Source organism: Mustelus asterias, chromosome 10 (assembly GCF_964213995.1).
Source record: "Mustelus asterias chromosome 10, sMusAst1.hap1.1, whole genome shotgun sequence".
Lineage (NCBI taxonomy): Eukaryota > Metazoa > Chordata > Chondrichthyes > Carcharhiniformes > Triakidae > Mustelus > Mustelus asterias.
In genome coordinates, this window is record NC_135810.1 from 35,575,041 (window position 1) to 35,597,429 (window position 22,389).

The 22,389-nt window shown below is 45.4% G+C and overlaps 1 protein-coding gene across 2 annotated transcripts in view; it reads right to left on the reverse strand.

The window, feature by feature from the left end:
* uggt2 (UDP-glucose glycoprotein glucosyltransferase 2) overlaps positions 1-22,389 on the reverse strand; it is a 608,113-nt gene that overhangs the window by 322,304 nt on the left and 263,420 nt on the right. For both annotated transcript variants that reach the window (XM_078221650.1, XM_078221652.1), the window contains 2 exons: positions 17,078-17,138; positions 12,393-12,484 (listed from right to left, as the gene is read on the reverse strand). In XM_078221650.1, coding sequence (XP_078077776.1) covers positions 12,393-12,484; positions 17,078-17,138 — 153 coding nt within the window. The remainder of the gene's footprint in view (positions 1-12,392; positions 12,485-17,077; positions 17,139-22,389) is intronic.

Here is a 22,389-nt window from a genome sequence, read left to right on the forward strand (position 1 = left end):
TCTGAGTGGAAACTTTTGTTTTCTATGCTGCTGCATAATTTGAAAATAAAATTGCTTCAAATCGCACACTCTTGCCTATGCGACCTAAGCTGACACTACAATATAATTCTGAAGGAGGGCTAGGTTTTGGAAGTGATGTTAAACCAAGATTTCCTTCTCAGGTCAATGTGAAAGATTTCACAGCACCATCTGAAAAATGAAGTATTTATCCTTTCAACCTGGTCAATATTTATCCCTCAACCAACATCATGCTGAGTTGGAATTTACCTTCTTAGTTTGGGTTCTACTCTTGGTTGCAAATTAAAATTTTTGATTAGATTGTTTTCTCTGCAATTTCATGACTGCATTAACTTTTAATGCTCTTTGGGGCTGATAATTTGTATTATCAGATGTTCCAACTCCATTTCCAAAGAAAATATACTTAAATATAGTGGGTGCCATCTTACCACCTCATCCAACCCATTAATTAGCGTGGCAAGGTGGGAAGATGGCGTATGAAGCTAAAAATCAGATTCGCGCATAGCATCAAATGGTTTGCTATCTTCCCAGCCCCTTTCTACAGGTGCGAACACTTTGCTCCCAAAATTTCAATATCAGCAGCAAGGTTGCTGATCACCTCCCCTCCCAGCATCTTCCCAGCTCACCGGCATGATGTCACACTGGACCGAATCAATATTGCTCTATAAAATTCTGCTTCAGGCTCGGCAGTAGTGAAGGGGAACAAGGAGGTGAGTACAACTGAGCACTAACCCCTGGGAGTCTCAGCTGCTGCCATGGTGTGAGATGAGGTGGGGGGCTTGCATGGATGCAGGGGTTTGAGGGGGGCTCATGCCGATATGGGGGTCCTCAGGTTAGGATTTGGTGCTGGCTTGGGTCTGCTTGAAGTCAACTCCCAACTGCACTGAAGTCGCTATAGCCACCCTGCCATTTATGTGCTGGGCAGGCTCGTTGGCTGACTGCAGACTTTCCATCTCAGGCCCGCTAACAGTAACGAGCAGCAGCTCTGTCAGCTGCTACTCCAATCAGGGGAGCTCGGCAGGTGTTAACACGGCTCTTCACACTTCATGGACTCTGCAGTGCTGCCTTCGATGGAAACCCATCCCGTGCAAGTCATGAGGGTGCGCCTTCCTCGTCTGTCTGAACTGCAAGCCATTCCTTGTCGCCACTGCACTAGGCATACGGGTGGGTGCACTCATGTCTATGATGCAGGAGTTCTCAATGGATACTCCCTCACAGACACTCGTATGTCCCCCGTGCCCACCAAGGCGATGATGTGGCAGCGGTTGCCAGCCCACTCAGGCATGGCACTGGGGATGGTGTCGGGTTGCTGGCGTTCTGCCTCATTAGTGCACTGGTTACCGGGAGGGAGTGAAGAGCCTGGATACATAATAGAACATAGAACAGTACAGCACAGTACAGGCCTTCGGCCCTCGATGTTGTGCCGTGCTTTGTCTGAAACCAAGATCAAGCTATCCCACTCTCTATCATTCTGGTGTACTCCATGTGCCTATCCAATAACCGCTTGAAAGTTCCCAAAGTGTCCGACTCCACTATCACAGCAGGTAGTCCATTCCACGCCCCAACCACTCTCTGAGTAAAGAACCTACCTCGGACATCCCTCCTATATCTCCCGCCATGAACCTTATAGTTATGCCCCTAGTAATAGCTACATTCACCCGAGGAAATAGTCTCTGAACGTCCACTCTATCTATCCCCCTTGTCATCTTATAAACCTCTATTAAGTCGCCTCTCATCCTCCTCCGTTCTAAAGAGAAAAGCCCTCGCTCCCTCAACCTTTCCTCACAAGACCTATGCTCCAAACCAGGCAGCATCCTGGTAAATATCCTCTACACTCTCTCCAATGCTTCCACATCCTTCTTAAACGATGTCAGCGTGCCTGCCTCCACCACCCTACTTGGCAGCGCATTCCAGGCCCCCACCACCCTCTGTGTAAAAAACGTCTCTCTGATATCTGAGTTATACTTCGCCCCTCTCACCTTGAGCCCGTGAGCCCTCGTGATCGTCACCTCCGACCTGGGAAAAAGCTTCCCACCGTTCACCCTATCTATACCCTTCATAATCTTGTACACCTCTATTAGATCTCCCCTCATTCTCCGTCTTTCCAAGGAGAACAACCCCAGTCTACCCAATCTCTCCTCATAGCTAAGACCCTCCATACCAGGCAACATCCTGGTAAACCTTCTCTGCACTCTCCCTAACACCTCCACGTCCTTCTGGTAGTGCGGCGACCAGAACTGGACGCAGTACTCCAAATGTGGCCTTACCAGCGTACTATACAGCTGATGATGCACATCAGACTCCAGCTTTTATACTCTATACCCCGTCCTATAAAGGCAAGCATACCATATGCCTTCTTCACCACCTTCTCCACCTGTGTTGCCACCTTCAAGGATTTGTGGACACCTAGGTCCCTCTGTGTTTCTATACTCCTGATGACTCTGCCATTTATTGTATAACTCCTCCCTACATTATTTCTTCCAAAATGCATCACTTCGCATTTATCCGGATTAAACTCCATCTGCCACCTCTCCGCCCAATTTTCCAGCCTATTTATATCCTGCTGTATTGCCCGACAATGCTCTTCGCTATCCGCAAGTCCAGCCATCTTTGTGTCATCCGCAAACTTGCTGATTACACCAGTTACACCTTCTTCCAAATCATTTATATATATCACAAATAGCAGAGATCCCAGTACAGAGCCCTGCGGAACACCACTGGTCACAGACCTCCAGCCGGAAAAAGACCCTTCGACCACTACCCTCTGTCTCCTATGGCCAAGCCAGTTCTCCACCCATCTAGCCACTTCTCCTTGTATCCCATGAGCCTTAACCTTCTTAACCAACCTGCCATGTGGGACTTTGTCAAATGCCTTACTGAAATCCATATAGACGACATCCACGGCCCTTCCTTCATCAACCGTTTTTGTCACTTCCTCAAAAAACTCCACCAAATTTGTAAGGCACGACCTCCCTCTTACAAAACCATGCTGTCTGTCACTAATGAGATTGTTCCGTTCTAAATGCACATACATCCTGTCTCTAAGTATCCTCTCCAACAACTTCCCTACCACGGACGTCAAGCTCACCGGCCTATAATTTCCTGGGTTATCCCTGCTACCCTTCTTAAACAACGGGACCACATTCGCTATCCTCCAATCCTCAGGGACCTCACCCGTGTCCAAAGAAGCGACAAAGATTTCCGTCAGAGGCCCAGCAATTTCATCTCTCGTTTCCCTGAGCAGTCGAGGATAGATGCCATCAGGCCCTGGGGCTTTGTCAGTTTTAATGTTCCCTAAAAAACCTAACACTTCCTCTCTTGTAATGGAGATTTTCTGTAACGGGTCAACACCTCCCTCCGAGACACTCCCGGTTAACACGCCCTTCGTGACTACCGATGCAAAGTATTCATTTAGGATCTCCCCTATTCCCTCTCTTATAGTGAGATGACCAGAACTGCACACAATATTCCAAATGTGGTCTCACCAAGGTCCTGTACAGTTGCAGCATAACCTCATGGCTCTTAAACTCAAACCCCCTGTTAATAAACGCTAACACACTATAGGCCTTCTTCACGGCTCTATCCACTTGAGTGGCAACCTTCAGAGATCTGGGAATATGAACCCCAAGATCTCTCTGTTCCTCCACATTCCTCAGAACCCTGCCGTTGACCCTGTAATCTGCATTCAAATTTGTCCTACCAAATGAATCACCTCGCACTTATCTGTGTTAAACTCCATCTGCCATTTTTCGGCCCAGCTCTGCATCCAATCAATGTCTCTTTGCAGCCTACAACAGCCCTCTGCCTCATCCACTACTCCACCAATCTTGGTGTCATCAGCAAATTTACTGACCCACCCTTCAGCCCCCTCCTCCAAGTCATTGGTAAAAATCGCAAATAGCAGAGGACCCAGAACTGATCCCTGTGGTACACCGCTGATAACTGGTCTCCAGTCTGAAAATTTTCCATCCACCACCACCCTCTGTCTTCTATGAGATACAGTAAGAAGTTTAACAACACCAGGTTAAAGTCCAACAGGTTTATTTGGTAGCAAAAGCCACACAAGCTTTCGAGGCTCTGAGCCCCTTCTTCAGGTGAGTGGGAATTCCGTTCACAAACAGAACTTATAAGACACAGACTCAATTTACATGAATAATGGTTGGAATGCGAATACTTACAACTAATCCAGTCTTTAAGAAACAAAACAATGGGAGTGGAGAGAGCATCAAGACAGGTTAAAAAGATGTGTATTGTCTCCAGACAAGACAGCCAGTGAAACTCTGCAGGTCCACGCAACTGTGGGAGTTACAAATAGTGTGACATAAATTCTGATTCTAGGATCGCATGATAAAGACTCAGGAGGAAAAAAGCAGAAATATTTATGTGAAATAGTGTGACATAAACCCAATATCCCGGTTGAGGCCGTCCTTGTGTGTGCGGAACCTGGCTATCAGTTTCTGCTCCGCGACTCTGCGCTGTCGTGTGTCGCGAAGGCCGCCTTGGAGAACGCTTACCCGAATATCAGAGGCCGAATGCCCGTGACCGCTGAAGTGCTCCCCAACAGGAAGAGAACAGTCTTGCCTGGTGATTGTCGAGCGGTGTTCATTCATCCGTTGTCGCAGCGTCTGCATAGTTTCCCCAATGTACCATGCCTCGGGACATCCTTTCTTGCAGCGTATCAGGTAGACAACGTTGGCCGAGTTGCAAGAGTATGTACCGTGTACCTGGTGGATGGTGTTCTCACGTGAGATGATGGCATCTGTGTCGATGATCCGGCACGTCTTGCAGAGGTTGCTGTGGCAGGGTTGTGTGGTGCAGGGTTGTGTGGTGTGATCACCTGTTGTACCTGCAGACTGGGCTTTTGCGTCTCATGCACAAGGACCCCCAGGTCCCTTTGCACGGTAGCATGTTTTAATTTGTTTCCATTGAGATAATAATCCCATTTGTTATTATTTCCTCCAAAGTGTATAACCTCGCATTTCTCAACGTTATACTCCATTTGCCATATCCTCGCCCACTCACTCAGCCTCTCCAAATCTCTCTGCAGATCTTCTCCGTCCTCCACACAATTCACTCACCTGAAGAAGGGGCTCAGAGCCTCGAAAGCTTGTGTGGCTTTTGCTACCAAATAAACCTGTTGGACTTTAACCTGGTGTTGTTAAACTTCTTACTGTGTTTACCCCAGTCCAACGCCGGCATCTCCACATCATGACTTCTATGAGATAGCCAGTTACTTATCCAATTGGCCAAATTTCCCTCTATCCCACACCTCCTTACTTTCATCATGAGCCGACCATGGGGAACCTGATCAAACGCCTTACTAAAATCCATGTATACGACATCAACTGCTCTACCTTCATCTACACACTTAGTTACCTCCGGTTGATGGAGGAGAACCGGTGGATGCAGTGTTTTTGGATTTCCAAAAGGCGTTTGATAAGGTGCCCCATAAAAGGCTGCTGAAGAAGATTAGGGCACACGGAGTTGGGGGTAGTGTGTTAAAGTGGATTGGGGACTGGCTATCCGACAGGAAGCAAAGAGTCTGAATAAATGGGTGTTTTTCCGGTTGGAGGAAGGTAACTAGTGGCGTGCCGCAGGGATCGGTACTCGGGCCGCAACTATTTACCATTTATATAGATGATCTGGAGGAGGGGACGGAGTGTAGGGTAACGAAGTTTGCAGACGACACAAAGATAAGTGGAAAAGTGAATTGTGTGGAGGACGGAGAAGATCTGCAGAGAGATTTGGAGAGGCTGAGTGAGTGGGCGAGGATATGGCAAATGGAGTATAACGTTGAGAAATGCGAGGTTATACACTTTGGAGGAAATAATAACAAATGGGATTATTATCTCAATGGAAACAAATTAAAACATGCTACCGTGCAAAGGGACCTGGGGGTCCTTGTGCATGAGACGCAAAAGCCCAGTCTGCAGGTACAACAGGTGATCAAGAAGGCAAATGGGATGTTGGCCTATATCGCGAGGGGGATAGAATATAAAAGCAGGGATGTCTTGATGCACCTGTAAAGGGCATTGGTGAGGCCGCAGCTGGAATACTGTGTGCAGTATTGGTCCCCTTATATGAGGAAGGATATATTGGCATTGGAGGGAGTGCAGAGAAGGTTCACCAGGTTGATACCGGAGATGAGGGGTTTGGATTATGAGGAGAGGCTGAGGAGATTGGGTTTGTACTCGTTGGAGTTTAGAAGGATGAGGGGGGATCTTATGGAGACTTATAAGATAATGCGGGGGCTGGATAGGGTGGAGGCGGAGAGATTCTTTCCACTTAGTAAGGAAGTTAAAACTAGAGGACACAGCCTCAAAATAAAGGGGGGTCGGTTTAAGACAGAGTTGAGGAGGAACTTCTTCTCCCAGAGGGTGGTGAATCTCTGGAATTCTCTGCCCACTGAGGTGGTGGAGGCTTCCTCGCTGAATATGTTTAAAGCGCGGATGGATGGATTCCTGATCGGCAAGGGAATTAAGGGTTATGGGGATCAGGCGGGTAAGTGGTACTGATCCACGTCAGATCAGCCATGATCTTATTGAATGGCGGGGCAGGCTCGAGGGGCTAGATGGCCTACTCCTGCTCCTATTTCTTATGTTCTTATGTTCTTAAATTTGTGAGGCAAGACTTCCCCTTCACGAATCCGTGCTGACTATCACGGATTAAGCTGCATCTATCCAAATGGTCATAAATCCTATCCTTCAGGACCTTTTCCATTAACTTACCAACCACCGAAGTAAGACTAACCGGCCTATAATTACCAAGGTCATTCCTATTTCCTTTCTTGAACAGAGGAACAACATTCACCACTCTCCAGTCCTCTGGCACTATCCCCGTGGACAGTGAGGACCCAAATATCAAAGCCAATGGCTCTGCAATCTCATCCCTTGCCTCCCAAAGAATCCTAGGATATATCCCATCTGGCCCAGGGGACTTATCGACCCTCAGGTTTTTCAAAGTTGCTAAGACACCTTCCCTCAGAACATCTACCTCCTCCAGCCTATCAGCCTGTATCCCGTTCTCATCCTCAAAAACATGGTCCCTCTTCTTGGTGAACACTGAAGAAAAGTATTCATTCATCGCCTCTCCTATCTCTTCTGACTCCATGCACAGGTTCCCACTACTATCCTTGACCGGCCCTAACCTCACCCTGGTCATTCTTTTATTTCTCACATAAGAGTAAAAAGCCTTGGTGTTTTCCTTGATCCGACCCGCCAAGGACTTTTCATGCCCCCTCCTAGCTCTCCTAAGCCCTTTCTTTAGCTCATTCCTTGCTACCTTGTAACCCTCAAGCGACCCAACTGAACCTTGTTTTCTCATCCTTACACACGCTTCCTTTTTCCTCTTGACAAGACATTCAACCTCTTTTGTGAACCATGGTTCCCTCACTCGGCCATTTCCTCCCTGCCTGACAGGGACATGCCTATCAAGAACAAGCTCCACTTTTCATTTGTGCCTTTCCCTGGCAGTTTCTGTTCCCATCTTATGCTCCCTAATTCTTGCCTAATTGCATCATAATTACCCCTCCCCCAATTATAAACCTTGCCCTGCCGTAAGGCCCTATTCCTCTCCATTGCAATAATGAATGACACCAAATTATCGTCACTATCTCCAAAGTGCTCTTGCACAACCAAATCTAACACTTGGCCCGGTTCATTACCCAGTACCAAGTCCAATGTGGCCCACCTCTTGTCGGCCTATCCACATATTGTGTCAGGAAACCCTCCTGCACGCACTGTTCAAAAACTGCCCCATCCGAACTATTCGACCTATAAAGGTTCCAATCAATGTTTGGAAAGTTAAAGTCACCCATGACAACTACCCTGTGACCTCCACACCTATCCATAATCTGCTTTGCAATTTCTTCCTCCACATCTCTATTCCTATTTGGGGGCTATAGAAAACCCCCAACAACGTGACCGCTCCTTTCCTATTTCTAACTTCAGCCCATATTACCTCAGTAAGCAGATCCCCCTCGAACTGCCTTTCAGCAGCCGTTAAACTATCCTTGATTAACAATGCTACTCCTCCACCTCTTTTAACACCTTCCCTACTCTTACTGAAACATCTATACCCCGGAACTTCCAACAACCATTCCTGCCCCTGTTCTCACATGTCTCCGTAATGGCCACAACATCGTAGTCCCAAGTACCAATCCACGCTCCAAGTTCACCTACCTTATTCCGGATGCTCCTTGCATTGAAGTAGACACACTTCAACCCACCTTCCTGTCTGCCGGTACACTCCTGTGACCTTGATACCCTCCTCAGTACCTCACTACACTCAACACTGGCTTCTGGACGACAGCTCGTTTTCCCATCCCCCTGACAAATTAGTTTAAACCCCCCTGAAGAGCCATAGCAAATTTCCTTCCCAGGATATTGGTGCCCCTCTGGTTCAGGTGCAAACCGTCCTGTTTGTACAGGTCCCACCTCCCCCAGAATATGCTCCAATTATCCATGAAACTGAAACCCTCTCTCCTACACCATCCCTACAGCCACGCGTTCATCTGCATATGGTACATACTCTTGCAACTCGACCAACGTTGTCTACCTGATACGCTGCAGGAAAGGAGGTCCCGAGGCATGGGACATTGGCGAGACCACGCAGACGCTACGACAACGGATGAATGAACAACACCGTTCAACAATCACCAGGCAAGGGTGTTCTCTTCCTGTTGGGGAACACTTCAGCGGTCACGGGCATTCGGCCTCTGATCTTTGGGTAAGCGTTCTCCAAGGCGACCTTCACGACACACGACAACGCAGAGTCGCTGAGCAGAGACTGATAGCCAAGTTCCGCACACATGAGGACGGCCTCAACTGGGATCTTCGGTTCATGTCACACTATCTGTAACCCCCACGACTTGCCTGGGCTTGCAAAATCTCACTAACTGTCCTGTCTGGAGACAATATACATCTCTTTAACCTGTGCTTAACGCTCTCTCCACTCACATTGTCTGTACCTTTAAGACTTAATTACCTGTAAAGACTTGCATTATTTTGTAAATTGAGTTTGTGTCTCTGTGTGCCCTGTTTGTGAATAGAACTCCCACTCACCTGACGAAGGAGCAGCGCTCCGAAAGCTGGTGGCTTTTGCTGCCAAATAAACCTGTTGGACTTTAACCTGGTGTTGTGAGACTTCATACTGTGTTTTACCCCAGTCCAACGCCGGCATCTCCACATCATGTCGGTTATAGAAGACAGACGGTAGCCGTGTAAGGGTGTGTTTCTGAATGGAGGGCTGTGACAAGTGGCGTTCATCAGGGATCAGTGCTGGGACCTTTGCTGTTTGTAATATATACAAATGATTTGGAAGAAAACGTAACTGGTTTGATGAGTAAGTTTGCGGACGACACAAAGGTTGGTGGAATTGCAGATAGCGATGAGGACCATCAGAGGATACAGCAGGGTATAGATCGGTTGGAGACTTGGACGGAGAGATGGCAGATGGAGCTTAACCCAGACAAATGTGAGGTAATGCATTTTGGAAGGTCTAATACAGATAGGAAATATACAGTAAATGGCAGAACCTTTAAGAGCATTGATAGGCAGAGGGATCTGGGTGTACAGGTACACAGGTCCCTGAAAGTGGCAATGCAGGTGGAGAAGGTAGTCAAGAAGGCATATGGCAGGCTTGCCTTCATCGGCCGGGACATTAAGTCTAAAAATTTACAACCACGTTGTAGCTTTATAGAACCTTAGTTAGGCCACACTTGGAAAATAGTGTTCAATTCTGGTTGCCACACTACCAGAAGGATGTGGAGGCTTTGGCAAGGTACAGAAAAGATTTACCAGGCTGTTACCTGGTATGGAGGGCATTAGCTATGAGGAGAGGTTGGAGAAACTTGGTTTGTTCTCACTGGAACGACGGAGGTTGAGGGGCGACCTGATAGAAGTCTACAAGATTATGAGGGCCATGGACAGAGTGGATAGTCAGAACCTTTTTCCCAGGGTGGAAGAGTCAATTACTGGGGTGCGCAGGTTTAAGGTCATCCACCAAGTCTCTTTGGTAAATACTGACACAAAGTACTCATTTAGTACCTCGCCCATTTCCTCTGGCTCCACGCATAGATTCCCTCTCCTGTCCTTGAATGGGCCAACACTCTTCCTGGCTACCCTCTTGTTCTTTATATATGTATCAAAAGCCTTGGGATTTTCTTTAATGCTGCTGGCCAATGACTTTTCGTGACCCCTTTTCGCCCTCCTTACTCCTTGCTTAAGTTTCTTTCTGCTTTCCTTGTATTCCACACTTGCTTCGTGACTAGTGACTAGGACAGACAGTTGGGGTTTCTGCTCATAAAGTAAGCAGTGATGAATGCCTCGATGCCCCTTTAGAGGATGTCAAAAGTGCCAAAGAGGGAAGCCGTGAACTTATCCAAGACCGAGTTGGACCTGGGGCAGTCGTGGCAGAGAAGGAATGTCAAAGAATGCTGAAGATTTGAGACAGCAGAGTAATTAAGATGAGAGAAGTGAAAGGAGGCAGGACAGCAGGATAAAAGTGGTCTATGAAGGGTAAAGGGGAAAGACAAGTTTTTTAAAAAGAGAGAGAACAGGGGCAATGGAAGAGATGTGTTCAGGTCTGGAGCAGCAGCCAAGATGTGCGCACAGTTCACACCGGTCTAAAATAAATGTGCACGCAGCAAAAAAGAAATGACACAATAGACAGATGTAGGGACAGCTTCAGTTGGACAACCTTTCTCATTTGTAACATCACTGGTGACTACAGGCAGAATTCTCCAAAAAATGATTAAGTGTCATTTTATAGAATCATACAGTGCAGGAGAGGCCCTTCGGCCAATCGAGTCTGCAAAGACATGTGTGCAACACCTGACCTCCCACCTAATTGCATTCATCAGCACTTGGCCCACAGCCTTGGATGTTATGATGTGTCAAGTGCTCATCCAAGTATTTTTTTAAAGGATGTGAGGCAATCTGCCTCTACCACCCTCCCAGGCAGCACATTCCAAACTGTCACCACCCACTGGGTAAAAAAGTTTTTCCTCACGTCCCCTAAACCTCCTGCTCCTCAACTTGTGTCCCTTCGTGACTGACCCTTCAACTAATAGGAACAGCTGGGCAAGAAAAACGGGTGTGATTTGCGCCGGTATGTCTAGCTCAACTCAGATCGCACTTTTCCTACACTCAGTCATTTTTTGGGAGAGGGGTGAGCTTTGCATCAGTTCTGAGGGGGGCAGATCCTAAATATCCCAGTAAATCCAGCTTCAAAGAAATTGGATGATGCTTTTAAAGGGCATCCCAATCTCACAGTCATGTGGCAGACCCTTTCCCTCCGCTCAAAGACATCAGGACCCCCCTCTCATTGATGGCATGTTTCCCCACCTCCTCCCCAACAAAGATCACTGGCATCGGGACATTGGAGCCCTTCCAATGGGTGCCCCTTCATGACACCGCTACATGCCCTACCCTTCATGTTCCCCCTTCATTTCTCCCCCTTCCTAACACCCCCTCCATGACCCCTTTCATGCCTCCCTTCATCACTCCCACACATAGCCCACCCTCACCCATTGGCGCCGCCAGACTGACCAGTGGCCCTGCCGGGCTGTCCAGTGGACATGCCAGTGTGCCATTTGGACCCTGCCAATGTGCCAGGTAGGCACTACCCAACAGGCACTGGCCAGTCATGACCCCGATCAACCAGGATCTTCAATGGCCCCCGAGCCTCCACCACCAGTTCTCCGCTAGTGGAGACCAATCGTGATCTGTGCTGGTGTGACCTCCCGCCGGAGTGGTGGGAGCATTCTGGGAGAGGGGAGGATTGCATGTCGAACTCACTATTGAGATTGAGATCCAGTCAATCTCATGCTAATCAGTCTTGCACCCTTTCTGGATGCTGTTCATGCCAATAGAAAGGGGCTGGGAGAATCGCAAACTGTTTGGCGCTGGGTACAAAACCATTTTTCACATGCTATTTTCCAGGATCGGTGCAATCTGCTCCAGGCATGATAAGGTCAGAGATTTGCCCCCTCTGTCATTTTATAGCTTTTTCCTTTCTCCTCTTCTATATGCTCATTCTTTTACTTTGTCTTTGTCCTTTTTCCTTACTTTGAGCCCAGGGAACAAGTTGCATCAGGACAGGGTGGAAAATTTTATTGAATGCCACAAAGACTTAATGGGAAGTCTCAAAGACACACTTTGAGAACACAACTGTTCCTATTTGTTCAATCAGGGAAGTTGGGAAATACACAATTCGTTGCTGGTTACGGAAGCAAAGATCTTCTTTAGGTTGAGATGGCCTTTTAAACCCACACAGTAATTGACTAAGTAACTGAATAGCATGCTGTAACGCTAAAGAGAAAAAACATCAGTATCTGGTAATTATGGATAACAGAAAAATAACAGTATACCCACCTGAATGGATTCTGAGTGTCCAGATCAATATGTAGCCCATTTATAAACAAAGCTGAATCTCCAGTTTGAAGTCCCAAAGTTTCTGCAAAGTGCTAAATAAACCAAATGGACTTTTAGAGAAATAGTTTCCCATTTGGTTAATACAGTAAGTGAAATTGATCACATTCACCTATTTGTGCTATTGTTTTCCCAATTCTTGAAATTTCTAGTGAAGCTCAAGCAACTTAACATCATTGACTGTTTAGTGAACAGATACCTCAACAGTTAGTTAGCACAACATGTAATTTCCAATGATATAAAAATCAAAACCATACATACTGAATCAAAAATAAAATGAAAGCATAAAATTTACAACTTTTGGAAAATATACACCATTTTGTATCATCATTATGACTTAGGAGGCCTTGTGGTGCAATAGAAGTGTCCTCTACCCCTGGACCAGAAGCATGTGGTTCAGCTCCTATGCCAGGGCTCGTTGGCCATGGAAGGAAGGTTCAATGTAACACAACCGCTTGATAATCAGGTTGGAAATAGAACATAGAACATAGAACATAGAACATTACAGCGCAGAACAGGCCCTTCGGCCCACGATGTTGCACCGACCAGTTAAAAAAAAACTGTGACCCTCCAACCTAAACCAATTTCTTTTCGTCCATGAACCTATCTACGGATCTCTTAAACGCCCCCAAACTAGGCGCATTTACTACTGATGCTGGCAGGGCATTCCAATCCCTCACCACCCTCTGGGTAAAGAACCTACCCCTGACATCGGTTCTATAACTACCCCCCCTCAATTTAAAGCCATGCCCCCTCGTGCTGGATTTCTCCATCAGAGGAAAAAGGCTATCACTATCCACCCTATCTAAACCTCTAATCATCTTATATGTTTCAATAAGATCCCCTCTTAGCCGCCGCCTTTCCAGCGAAAACAATCCCAAATCCCTCAGCCTCTCCTCATAGGATCTCCCCTCCATACCAGGCAACATCCTGGTAAACCTCCTCTGCACCCTCTCCAAAGCCTCCACATCCTTCCTGTAATGTGGGGACCAGAACTGCACACAGTACTCCAAGTGCGGCCGCACCAGAGTTGTGTACAGTTGCAACATAACGCTACGACTCCTAAATTCAATCCCCCTACCAATAAACGCCAAGACACCATATGCCTTCTTAACAACCTTATCTACTTGATTCCCAACTTTCAGGGATCTATGCACACATACACCTAGATCCCTCTGCTCCTCCACACTATTCAAAGTCCTCCCGTTAGCCCTATACTCAACACATCTGTTATTCCTACCAAAGTGAATTACCTCACACTTCTCCGCATTAAACTCCATCCGCCACCTCTCGGCCCAACTTTGCAACCTGTCTTCCTGCAAACTACGACACCCTTCCTCACTGTCTACCACACCACCGACTTTGGTGTCATCAGCAAATTTGCTAATCCACCCAACTATACCCTCATCCAAATCATTAATAAATATTACAAATCCTTCCCATTATTCGTTCAAAGGCTAAAAAAACAGTATGGGTGTGAAGGTATGCTAACAATATCATTGTGATTTGAAGTTTTAGGGAAATCAGCTTCCTTTCATAGAATCCCGACAGTGTAGAAGCAGGCCATTTGGCCCGTCGGGTCTTCACCGACTGTGGGAGGAAACCAGCACACACAGGGGAAACCCATGCAGGCATGGGGAGAATGTGCAAACTCCACAATGACAGTCGCCCAAGTCCGGAATTGAACCCAGGTGCCTGGCGCTGTGAGGCGGCAGTGCTAACCACTGTGCTGTCCCATTTATCATTATTTACATAGAAATTTTCTTCAGCTATCATTGGAACACTGCTAAACTAACTGGGATTCTACACTGGTATTGAATGAATCTTTGTATGAATATATTGACATAGCACTGTTTTGAAGTATCATCCAAAAACTTGCTGATCAAACCAGCTACGTTTTCTTCCGAATCATTTATAGATATTACAAACAGCAGAGGTCCCAGCACTGATCCTGGAACACCACTAGTTACAGACCTCCATTCAGAAAAACACCCTTCCACCGCTACCCTCTATCTTCTATGGCCAAGCCAGTTCTGAATCCATCTAGCTAGTTCAGCGCTGATCCCGTGAGATTTAATCTTTTGCACCAGCCTGCCATGAGGGACCTTGTCAAATGCCTTACTAAAGTCCATGGAGACAACATCCACAGCCCTTCCCTCATCAATCATTTTTGTCACCTCCTCAAAAAACTCAATTAACTTAGTGAGACATGACCTCCCATGTACAAAACCATGCTGTCTGTCGCTAACAAGACCATTCTTGGCGGCACGGTAGCACAGTGGTTAGCACTGCTGCTTCACAGCTCCAGGGTCCCGGGTTCGATTCCCGGCTCGGGTCACTGTCTGTGTGGAGTTTGCACATTCTCCTCGTGTCTGCGTGGGTTTCCTCCGGGTGCTCCGGTTTCCTCCCACAGTCCAAAGATATGCAGGTTAGGTTGATTGGCCAGGTTAAAAATTGCCCCTTAGAGTCCTGAGATGCATAGGTTAGAGGGATTAGCGGGTAAAATATATGGGGGTTGGGCCTGGGTGGGATTGTGGTCGGTGCAGACTCGATGGGCCGAATGGCTTCCTTCTGCACTGTAGGGTTTCTATGATTCAGTTCCAAATGTGTACAAATCCTATTCCCAAGAATCTTCTCCAACAGTTTTATTATTACTGACGTCAAGCTCACTGGCCTATAATTACCCAGGTTACCCTTGTAACCACTAGTAGTGTTATAGTGCTAATAGTGTCATAAAAACTGCCATCGTGGGTTCACATTTATGTTATACCAGTGATTAATCTAAAGTGCCACATTTCATTACAAATACCAAATTTCCAAGGACAAAAGGTTGTCATTGTCATAGCTTTCTGAAACTAAATTCAAGATTTTCATTTCTGTAAATCAAGCTCAAATATCAGCTAGTCTGTTAGAAAATTTCAGTTGGGCCTGAAATATAGACATAGCGACAGACTGAAATGGAATTTTATTCTGGTGAATTCTTTAATCCATTAAAAAATGGGCACATGAACGTTTGAACAAATAATTGCTTAATTTTATTAAAATAAATTCAAATAGTGCTTTTAAATCAACAAGTACAAAAGAAAAACTGGAATTAGCTCAGATTTCAAATCCATTATTGGCATTTTGGGTGGCACAGTGGTTAGCACTGCTACCTCACAGCGCCAGGGACCCAGGTTCAACTCCTGCCTCAGGTGACTGTCTGCATGGAGTTTGCCCGTTATCCCCTTGTCTACATGGGTTTCCTTCGGGTGCTCTGATTTCCTCCCACAGTCCAAAGATGTGCAGGATAGGTTGTTTGGCCATGCCATGTCCCAAGATGTGTACGTTCGGGGGATCAGTGAGATAAATCCGTGGCGTTATGGGGAAAAGCTCTGAGTAAAATGCCCTTTTGGAGAGTCGGTGTAGGCTCGATGGGCCAAATTGCCTCCTTTGTACTGTAGGAATTCTATGATTAATGTATCAGATTTATTTTATTTATTCAAAGTCAAAAAGAAAAGATAATGGAGGCAGAGATTATAATTGACAATTTTGAACTTAATGTTGAGCTCAGAAGGCAGTAGTGTGCCAAGTCAAGACATGAGTTGCTGTTCCTTCAGCTTATGTTGAACTTCGGATCATTGTAGCAGACAATGGAGAGAAATGTCAGAAGCAAGATGGAGAATTAAAATTGCCATCAATCTCCTTCAATCCCAGTCTACCGCCTTTCCAAATATTCATCAGCGTGATTGCCCTGGATGACTGATTCTTTCAACCTTTTCCAGTCCCACTGAATGCACTTCTTCCAATCTCAACTCTATTCTACCAATCCTCGTCCAGTTTCTTCCTACCGACATCCGTGCCTGTACCAAATGCCCTATATTACTTTAGCAGTTTCTGGTTTCCTGGTGCTGTTTACTCTCCACCATTGACATCTAATCCTTTACACCTCCACTCCTCCCTTTTCCGATTGGCTGAACTTGTTCTCATACTGAGCAGTTTCTCCTTCAATTCCACCACTTCCTTCAAATAAAAGTGTTGTTATGGATATTTGCATGGGACTCAGCTATGGCTGTCTTTTGGTCAGATATGTTGAACACTTAGTCTTCCAGTCATAGTCAGGCCCCCTCCCTTGTATCTTTTTCCAGTACATTGCTGACTGTGTCAGTGCTGCTTCCTGCTTCTTCTGCCATGTCAGTTTGTCTCTGCCAAAAATCAACTGACTGGTATACTACGTGGTCAAATCTTGTGCTGAGAGCTTCATTTATAATTACTCAATAATTAATTTTCTTTATCCTCGGCATAAGTGGTGTGGAAATAATAATGGTAACAAGATCAACAGATTTATCCAAAGTGCTAACTTTTGAACAAACTTATAAACAGAGCTTTGCACAGAACCTGCATCTGGTTCCCAAGATGTTAAATAAGAATTGGATGCCGGAGTTCTAGTTCATTGGGATTTCACAAAAAGCACCAAGAGATTAATTTGCAATTGTCAAAAGGAAGTTTTAAATGGCCTCCAGGATGTATTTATTTTGATTAAATTAATAGTTTACAACCAGTTAGTTTTAAATCAAACTTAATAATCTTCGAACAGTTGTCTAGATTCATGGAGATGCGACAGTTTTTAATGACAGAAACATTCCTACCTTTTGATTTGCCTCTATTTCATTTCGCATTTCCTGGTTTACAGCTATTTTTGTCAGTGATCTGTGGTAAATTTCAAATAAAACATTTTAGAAACAGAAATTATGACACTCACTTTTCCAATATGAAATTTTTTCTTTTATAGAGCCGTGCCTTATATGCAAACTTTAATGCTGGAACTCTAAATTCTGTCCAGAGAAAGTCATTTGTCTCTTTTTGTGGCCAATTAAATAATGCATTGCAGGCAAATGGATATGGCTGGATTGCAACAGTACAATTCCTGATAACTTATCTTGTAAACTTTACGCAGAGTTACCATCTGATTCTCAAAATGTGTAAAGGGTTGCTCCAAGATGTTACTTGAAAAATTAGTGAGTTATAATTGGAGAAAGGAAAAACCCAGCAAGTTGTGGTGTGGAAAAGGTGCACCATGGGCAGAATTTTGCATGCTGGGTTTGGACCTTGATATCACAGTTAAATATAGGTCCCAACTCTGTACTGTATTGGAACCTGTCACTCAACAGTGATTTTGCCTTGATTGCCCAAAGGACAACTTATTGTCCAAATAGGGACAGCGGACAGGCTCTCGTAGCTGGAGGGCCAATAAGAAGAGGAACTACAGCCTGCTGTTACAGGTGAGTGAAGGAGAGGGCATCTCTCAGCAACCCTAAAAAAATTGAAATAAAAAATAGGTATATGTGCCAGACACCTTATCAGAGAGAACTCCCTCTGATAATTGGCATCTAACTCACCTCAAATGTACCTTAAACATTCAATTCCAATCCAGCTTCTGGGAAGATGATTCTGGGGCAGGATGGTACCAGCAAACTAACACAATGGCCAGAGGTGCAACATCAGCAGTGAGGAAGGAAAATGCAATGTTAGCATTCCTGTTGAGAGGGCTAGAATATAAGGGCAGGGATGCACTTCTGAGTCATAGAGGTTTACAGCATGGAAACAGGCCCTTCGGCCCAACTTGTCCATGCCGCCCTTTTTTTAAAACCCCTAAGCTAATCCCAATTGCCTGCATTTGGCCCATATCCCTCCATACCCATTTTACCCATGTAACTGTCTAAATGCTTTTTAAAAGACAAAATTGTACCTGCCTCTATTGCTACCTCTGGCAGCTTGTTCCAGACAAGAGGCTTTATAATGCTCTGGTCAGACCCTATTTGGAGTGCTGTGAGCAGTTTTGGGCTCTGTATCTAAGGAAGGATGTGCTGGCCTTGGAAAGGGTCCAGAGGAGGTTCACAAGAATGATCCCTGGAATGAAAAGCTTGTCGTATGAAGAATGGTTGAGGACTCTGGGTCTGTACTCAGAGTTTAGAAGGATGAGGAGGGATCCTATTGAAATTTACAGGATAATGCGAGGCCTGGATGGAGTGGATGTGGAGAGGATGTTCCCACAGTAGGAAAAACTAGAACCAGAGGACACAACCTCAGACTAAAGGGACGATCCTTTAAAACAGAGATGAGGAGGAATTTCTTCAGCCAGAGAGTGATGAATCTGTGGAACTCTTTGCCACAGAAGACTGTGGAGGCCAGATCTTTGAATGTCTTTAAGACAGAGATAGATACGTTCTTGATTAATAAGAGGATCAGGGGTTATGGGGAAAAGGCAGGAGAATGAAGATGAGAAAAATATGAGCCATGATTGAATGGCGGAGCAGATTCAATGGACCGAGTGGCCTAATTCTGCTCCTATGTCTTATGGTCTTATTCTGGCTGTAAATTGGGAGAGGAATGTGTGCAGCGGGACCTGGGTGTCCTTATACATGAGTCGCTGAAGGTACTCATGCAGGTGCAGCAAGCGGTAAAGAAGGCAAATGGTATGTTGGCCTTCATTGCGAGAGGTTTTGAGTACAGGAGCAAGGATGTGTTGTTGCAATTATACAGGGCATTGGTGTGGCCACACCTAGAATATTGTGCAAGTTTTGGTCTCCTTTTCTGAGGAAGGATGTTCTTGCTCTCGAAGGAGTGCAATGAAGGTTTAACAGGCTGATTCCGGGGTTGGCGGGACTGATATATGAGGAGAGATTGACTGGGTTAGAATTGTTTTCACTGGAGTTCTGACGAAGGAGGGGGGATCTCATAGAAACTTATAAAATTCTAACAGAATTTAGGGTAGAAACAGGAAGATGTTCCCGATGGTGGGGGTGTCCAGAACCAGGGGTCACAGTCTGAGGATACAGGGTGGACCATTTACATAGAAACATAGAAAAACTGCAGCACAAAAACAGGCCCTTTGGCCCCACAAGTTGTGCCGAACATATCCCTACCTTTTCGGCCTACCCATAACCCTCTATCCTATTAAGTCCCATGTACTCATCCAGGAGTCTCTTAAAAGACCCTATTGAGTTTGCCTCCACCACCACTGACAGCAGCCGATTCCACTTGCCCACCACCCTGTGTGTGAAAAACTTCCCCCTAACATTTCCCCTGTACCTACCCCCCAGCACCCTAAACCTGTGTCCTCTCGTAGCAGACATTTCCACCCTGGGAAAAAGCCTCTGACAGTTCACCCTATCTATGCCTCTCAACATCTTATATACCTCTATGAGGTCTCCTCTCATCCTACGTCTCTCCAAGGAGAAAAGACCGAGCTCCCTCAGCCTATCCTCATAAGGCATGCCACTCAATCCAGGCAACATCCTTGTAAATCTCCTCTGCACCCTTTCAATCTTTTCCACATCCTTCCTGTAATGAGGCGACCAGAACTGAGCACAGTACTCCAAGGACAGAGATGGGGAGACATTTCTTCACCCAAAGAGTGGTGAGTCTGTGGAATTCATTATCACAGGAAGTGGTTGATGCCAAAACATTGAATGTATTCAAGAAGCGGCTGGATATAGCATTTGGGGTGGATGGGATCAAAGGTTATGGGGAGAAAGCAGGTTTAGGCTATTGAGTTGGATGATCAGCCATGATCGTGACGAATGGCGGAGCAGGCTCGAAGGGCTGAATGGCCTCCCCCTGCTCCTATCTTCTATGTTTCTATTATATATCTAGCCATCTTTGTTTCTGTCCTTTTACTGGAGCGAAAATTCTGTCCAAGAAGTACAAGTTGCCCTGGATGTGAGCAAAAACAGGAGTTTGCAGTCGACCTCACAATAATTCTTAAGAATTTGAAGATTTTATGTCAAAGTATGAACTAAATGTCTGTCAATTGTTAAGGCTGCTATTTCACTGAATAAGGATGTTGTTAAAGGACTGAGTTATGATCCTGACAAGTCACTCTGCCTTGGAAGACCAGCAAGATAGCAACGGAAATTAACTCTTACAGATAGTAAATTGTCCATAGTACTTTGTAATTTTAAATATTTTCTTATTTTTCCTTTGTTTCATTATTCTCTCTCATTTAATCCAATCATTTTCCTTATTTTTCTGCATCTAATTTGACACCAGTTAATCTTATTTCCTTCCTTTCTCTATCCTTAACATTAATTAGTTACGGTAACATTCCCTTGTTCACCAAGGTCACAGATGCCCCCTTGATCTCACAATTATATTTACAACAATTTAACAGTACAAAGTTGATTTGAACTGGAAGGAAAAAGAATCCAACTCATGGCATTCACTGTTGAAGTAAATTCTCAGCCAGTTCTTATTTAGTTATGCCAAATTTGACGAGCTTCAGCCCCTATACCTAACCCTACAATTATTTTTTGTATTAAATAATCTAATTTGCTGGTTACTCCATGAATCAACACGTAAGTATGCTCTGACTTACAACTCCCTCCAATATGAATACTGAAAATCAACTTTAAAACAACAATACTGAATAAAGGAAACGGTTTGCTTTAAGTCAACAAAAATATATTTAAATAATCTCAGTTCCGGGACATCATTGCCAGAGTAGCATTTAAACGGTGAACTATTGGAAAGTTAATTGATTGATTTATTGTCACTTGATTTGTCACATGCATTAGTATACAGTGAAAAGTATTGTTTCTTGCATGCCATATAGACAAAGCATACCATACACAGAGAAGGAAAGGAGACGGTGCAGAACGTAGTGTTACAGTTAGGTGATAGAGAAAGATCAAGGTAGAAAGAAAAACAGAAAATACTGGAAAATCTCAGCAGATCTGACAGCACCTGTGGAGAGAGAATAGAGCCAACATATCGAGCCTGGATGACCCTTCATTCGAGCTAAGGGCAAAGAGAATCAGAAAAGATTTATACTTTGGAGAGGGAGGAGAGCTGTAAAAGGACAAAGAGAATGTAAATGAGGATAAAGATGGCTGAGAGAGGTGCTAAAAGTGTCCATTTAGAGAGCACAATGTGTAAATGGCAGAACAGAGGTACAGATGGTCAAGGCAGTTGGTCTGAAGGAGAGGAAGGAGGGGGTTGGACAAGGAGGAGAGTGGGAATGAAGAAGTGGAAAAATGGAAGAGAGAAAGAAGGATGATAAAAATGGATGAATGGGGCAAAGATGGAGGGGAGAGTTCATGCTCTGAAGATGTTGAACTCAATGTTCAGTCTGGAAGGCTGTAAAGTGCCCAATTGGAAGATGAGGTGCTGTTCCTCCAGTTTGTATTGGGGTTTGCTAGAACATCGCAAAAGGCCAAGGATGGACATGTGGACAGGAGAGCAGGGTGGTGTGTTGAAGTGGCAAGTGACAGGAATGTCTGAGTCTTGCTTGCGGATGTACCAAAAGCGATCACCGAGTCTGTGTTTGGTCTCTTCGGTATAGAGTAAACCGTATTAGGAGCATTGAATGCAATAGATCAGATTGAAGGAGGTGCATGTGTAGCGCTGCTTCACCTGAAAGGGGGTGTTAAGGACCCGGGATGGTGAGCAGGGAGAAGGCAAAGGGGCAGGTGTTGCACCTTCTATGATTGCATGGGAAGGTGCCATGGGTAGGGGGTGAGGTGTTAGGTGTGACGGAGGAGTGGACCAGGGTGTCCTGGAGAGAATGGTCACAGAAAAGAACAAAGAAAAGTACAGCACAGGAACAGGCCCCTCGGCCCTCCAAGGCTGATCATGATGCCTGTCTAAACTAAAACTATATACACATAGAGTCCGTATCCTTCCATTCCCATCCTATTCACATATTTGTCTAGTTGCCCCTTAAATGCTGCATCGTACCTGCTCCCACCATCTCCCCAGGAAGCGCATTCTAGACACTCACCACCTTCTGTGTAAAAAACGTGCCTCGCACATCTCTAAACTTTTCCCCATGCACCTTAAACCTATGTCCTTAGTTTTTGACTTTTCCACCCTAGGAAAGAGCATCTGACTATCCACTCTGTCCATGCCATTCATAATCTTGTAAACCTATATCAGGTCACCCCTCAACCTCCATCGTTCC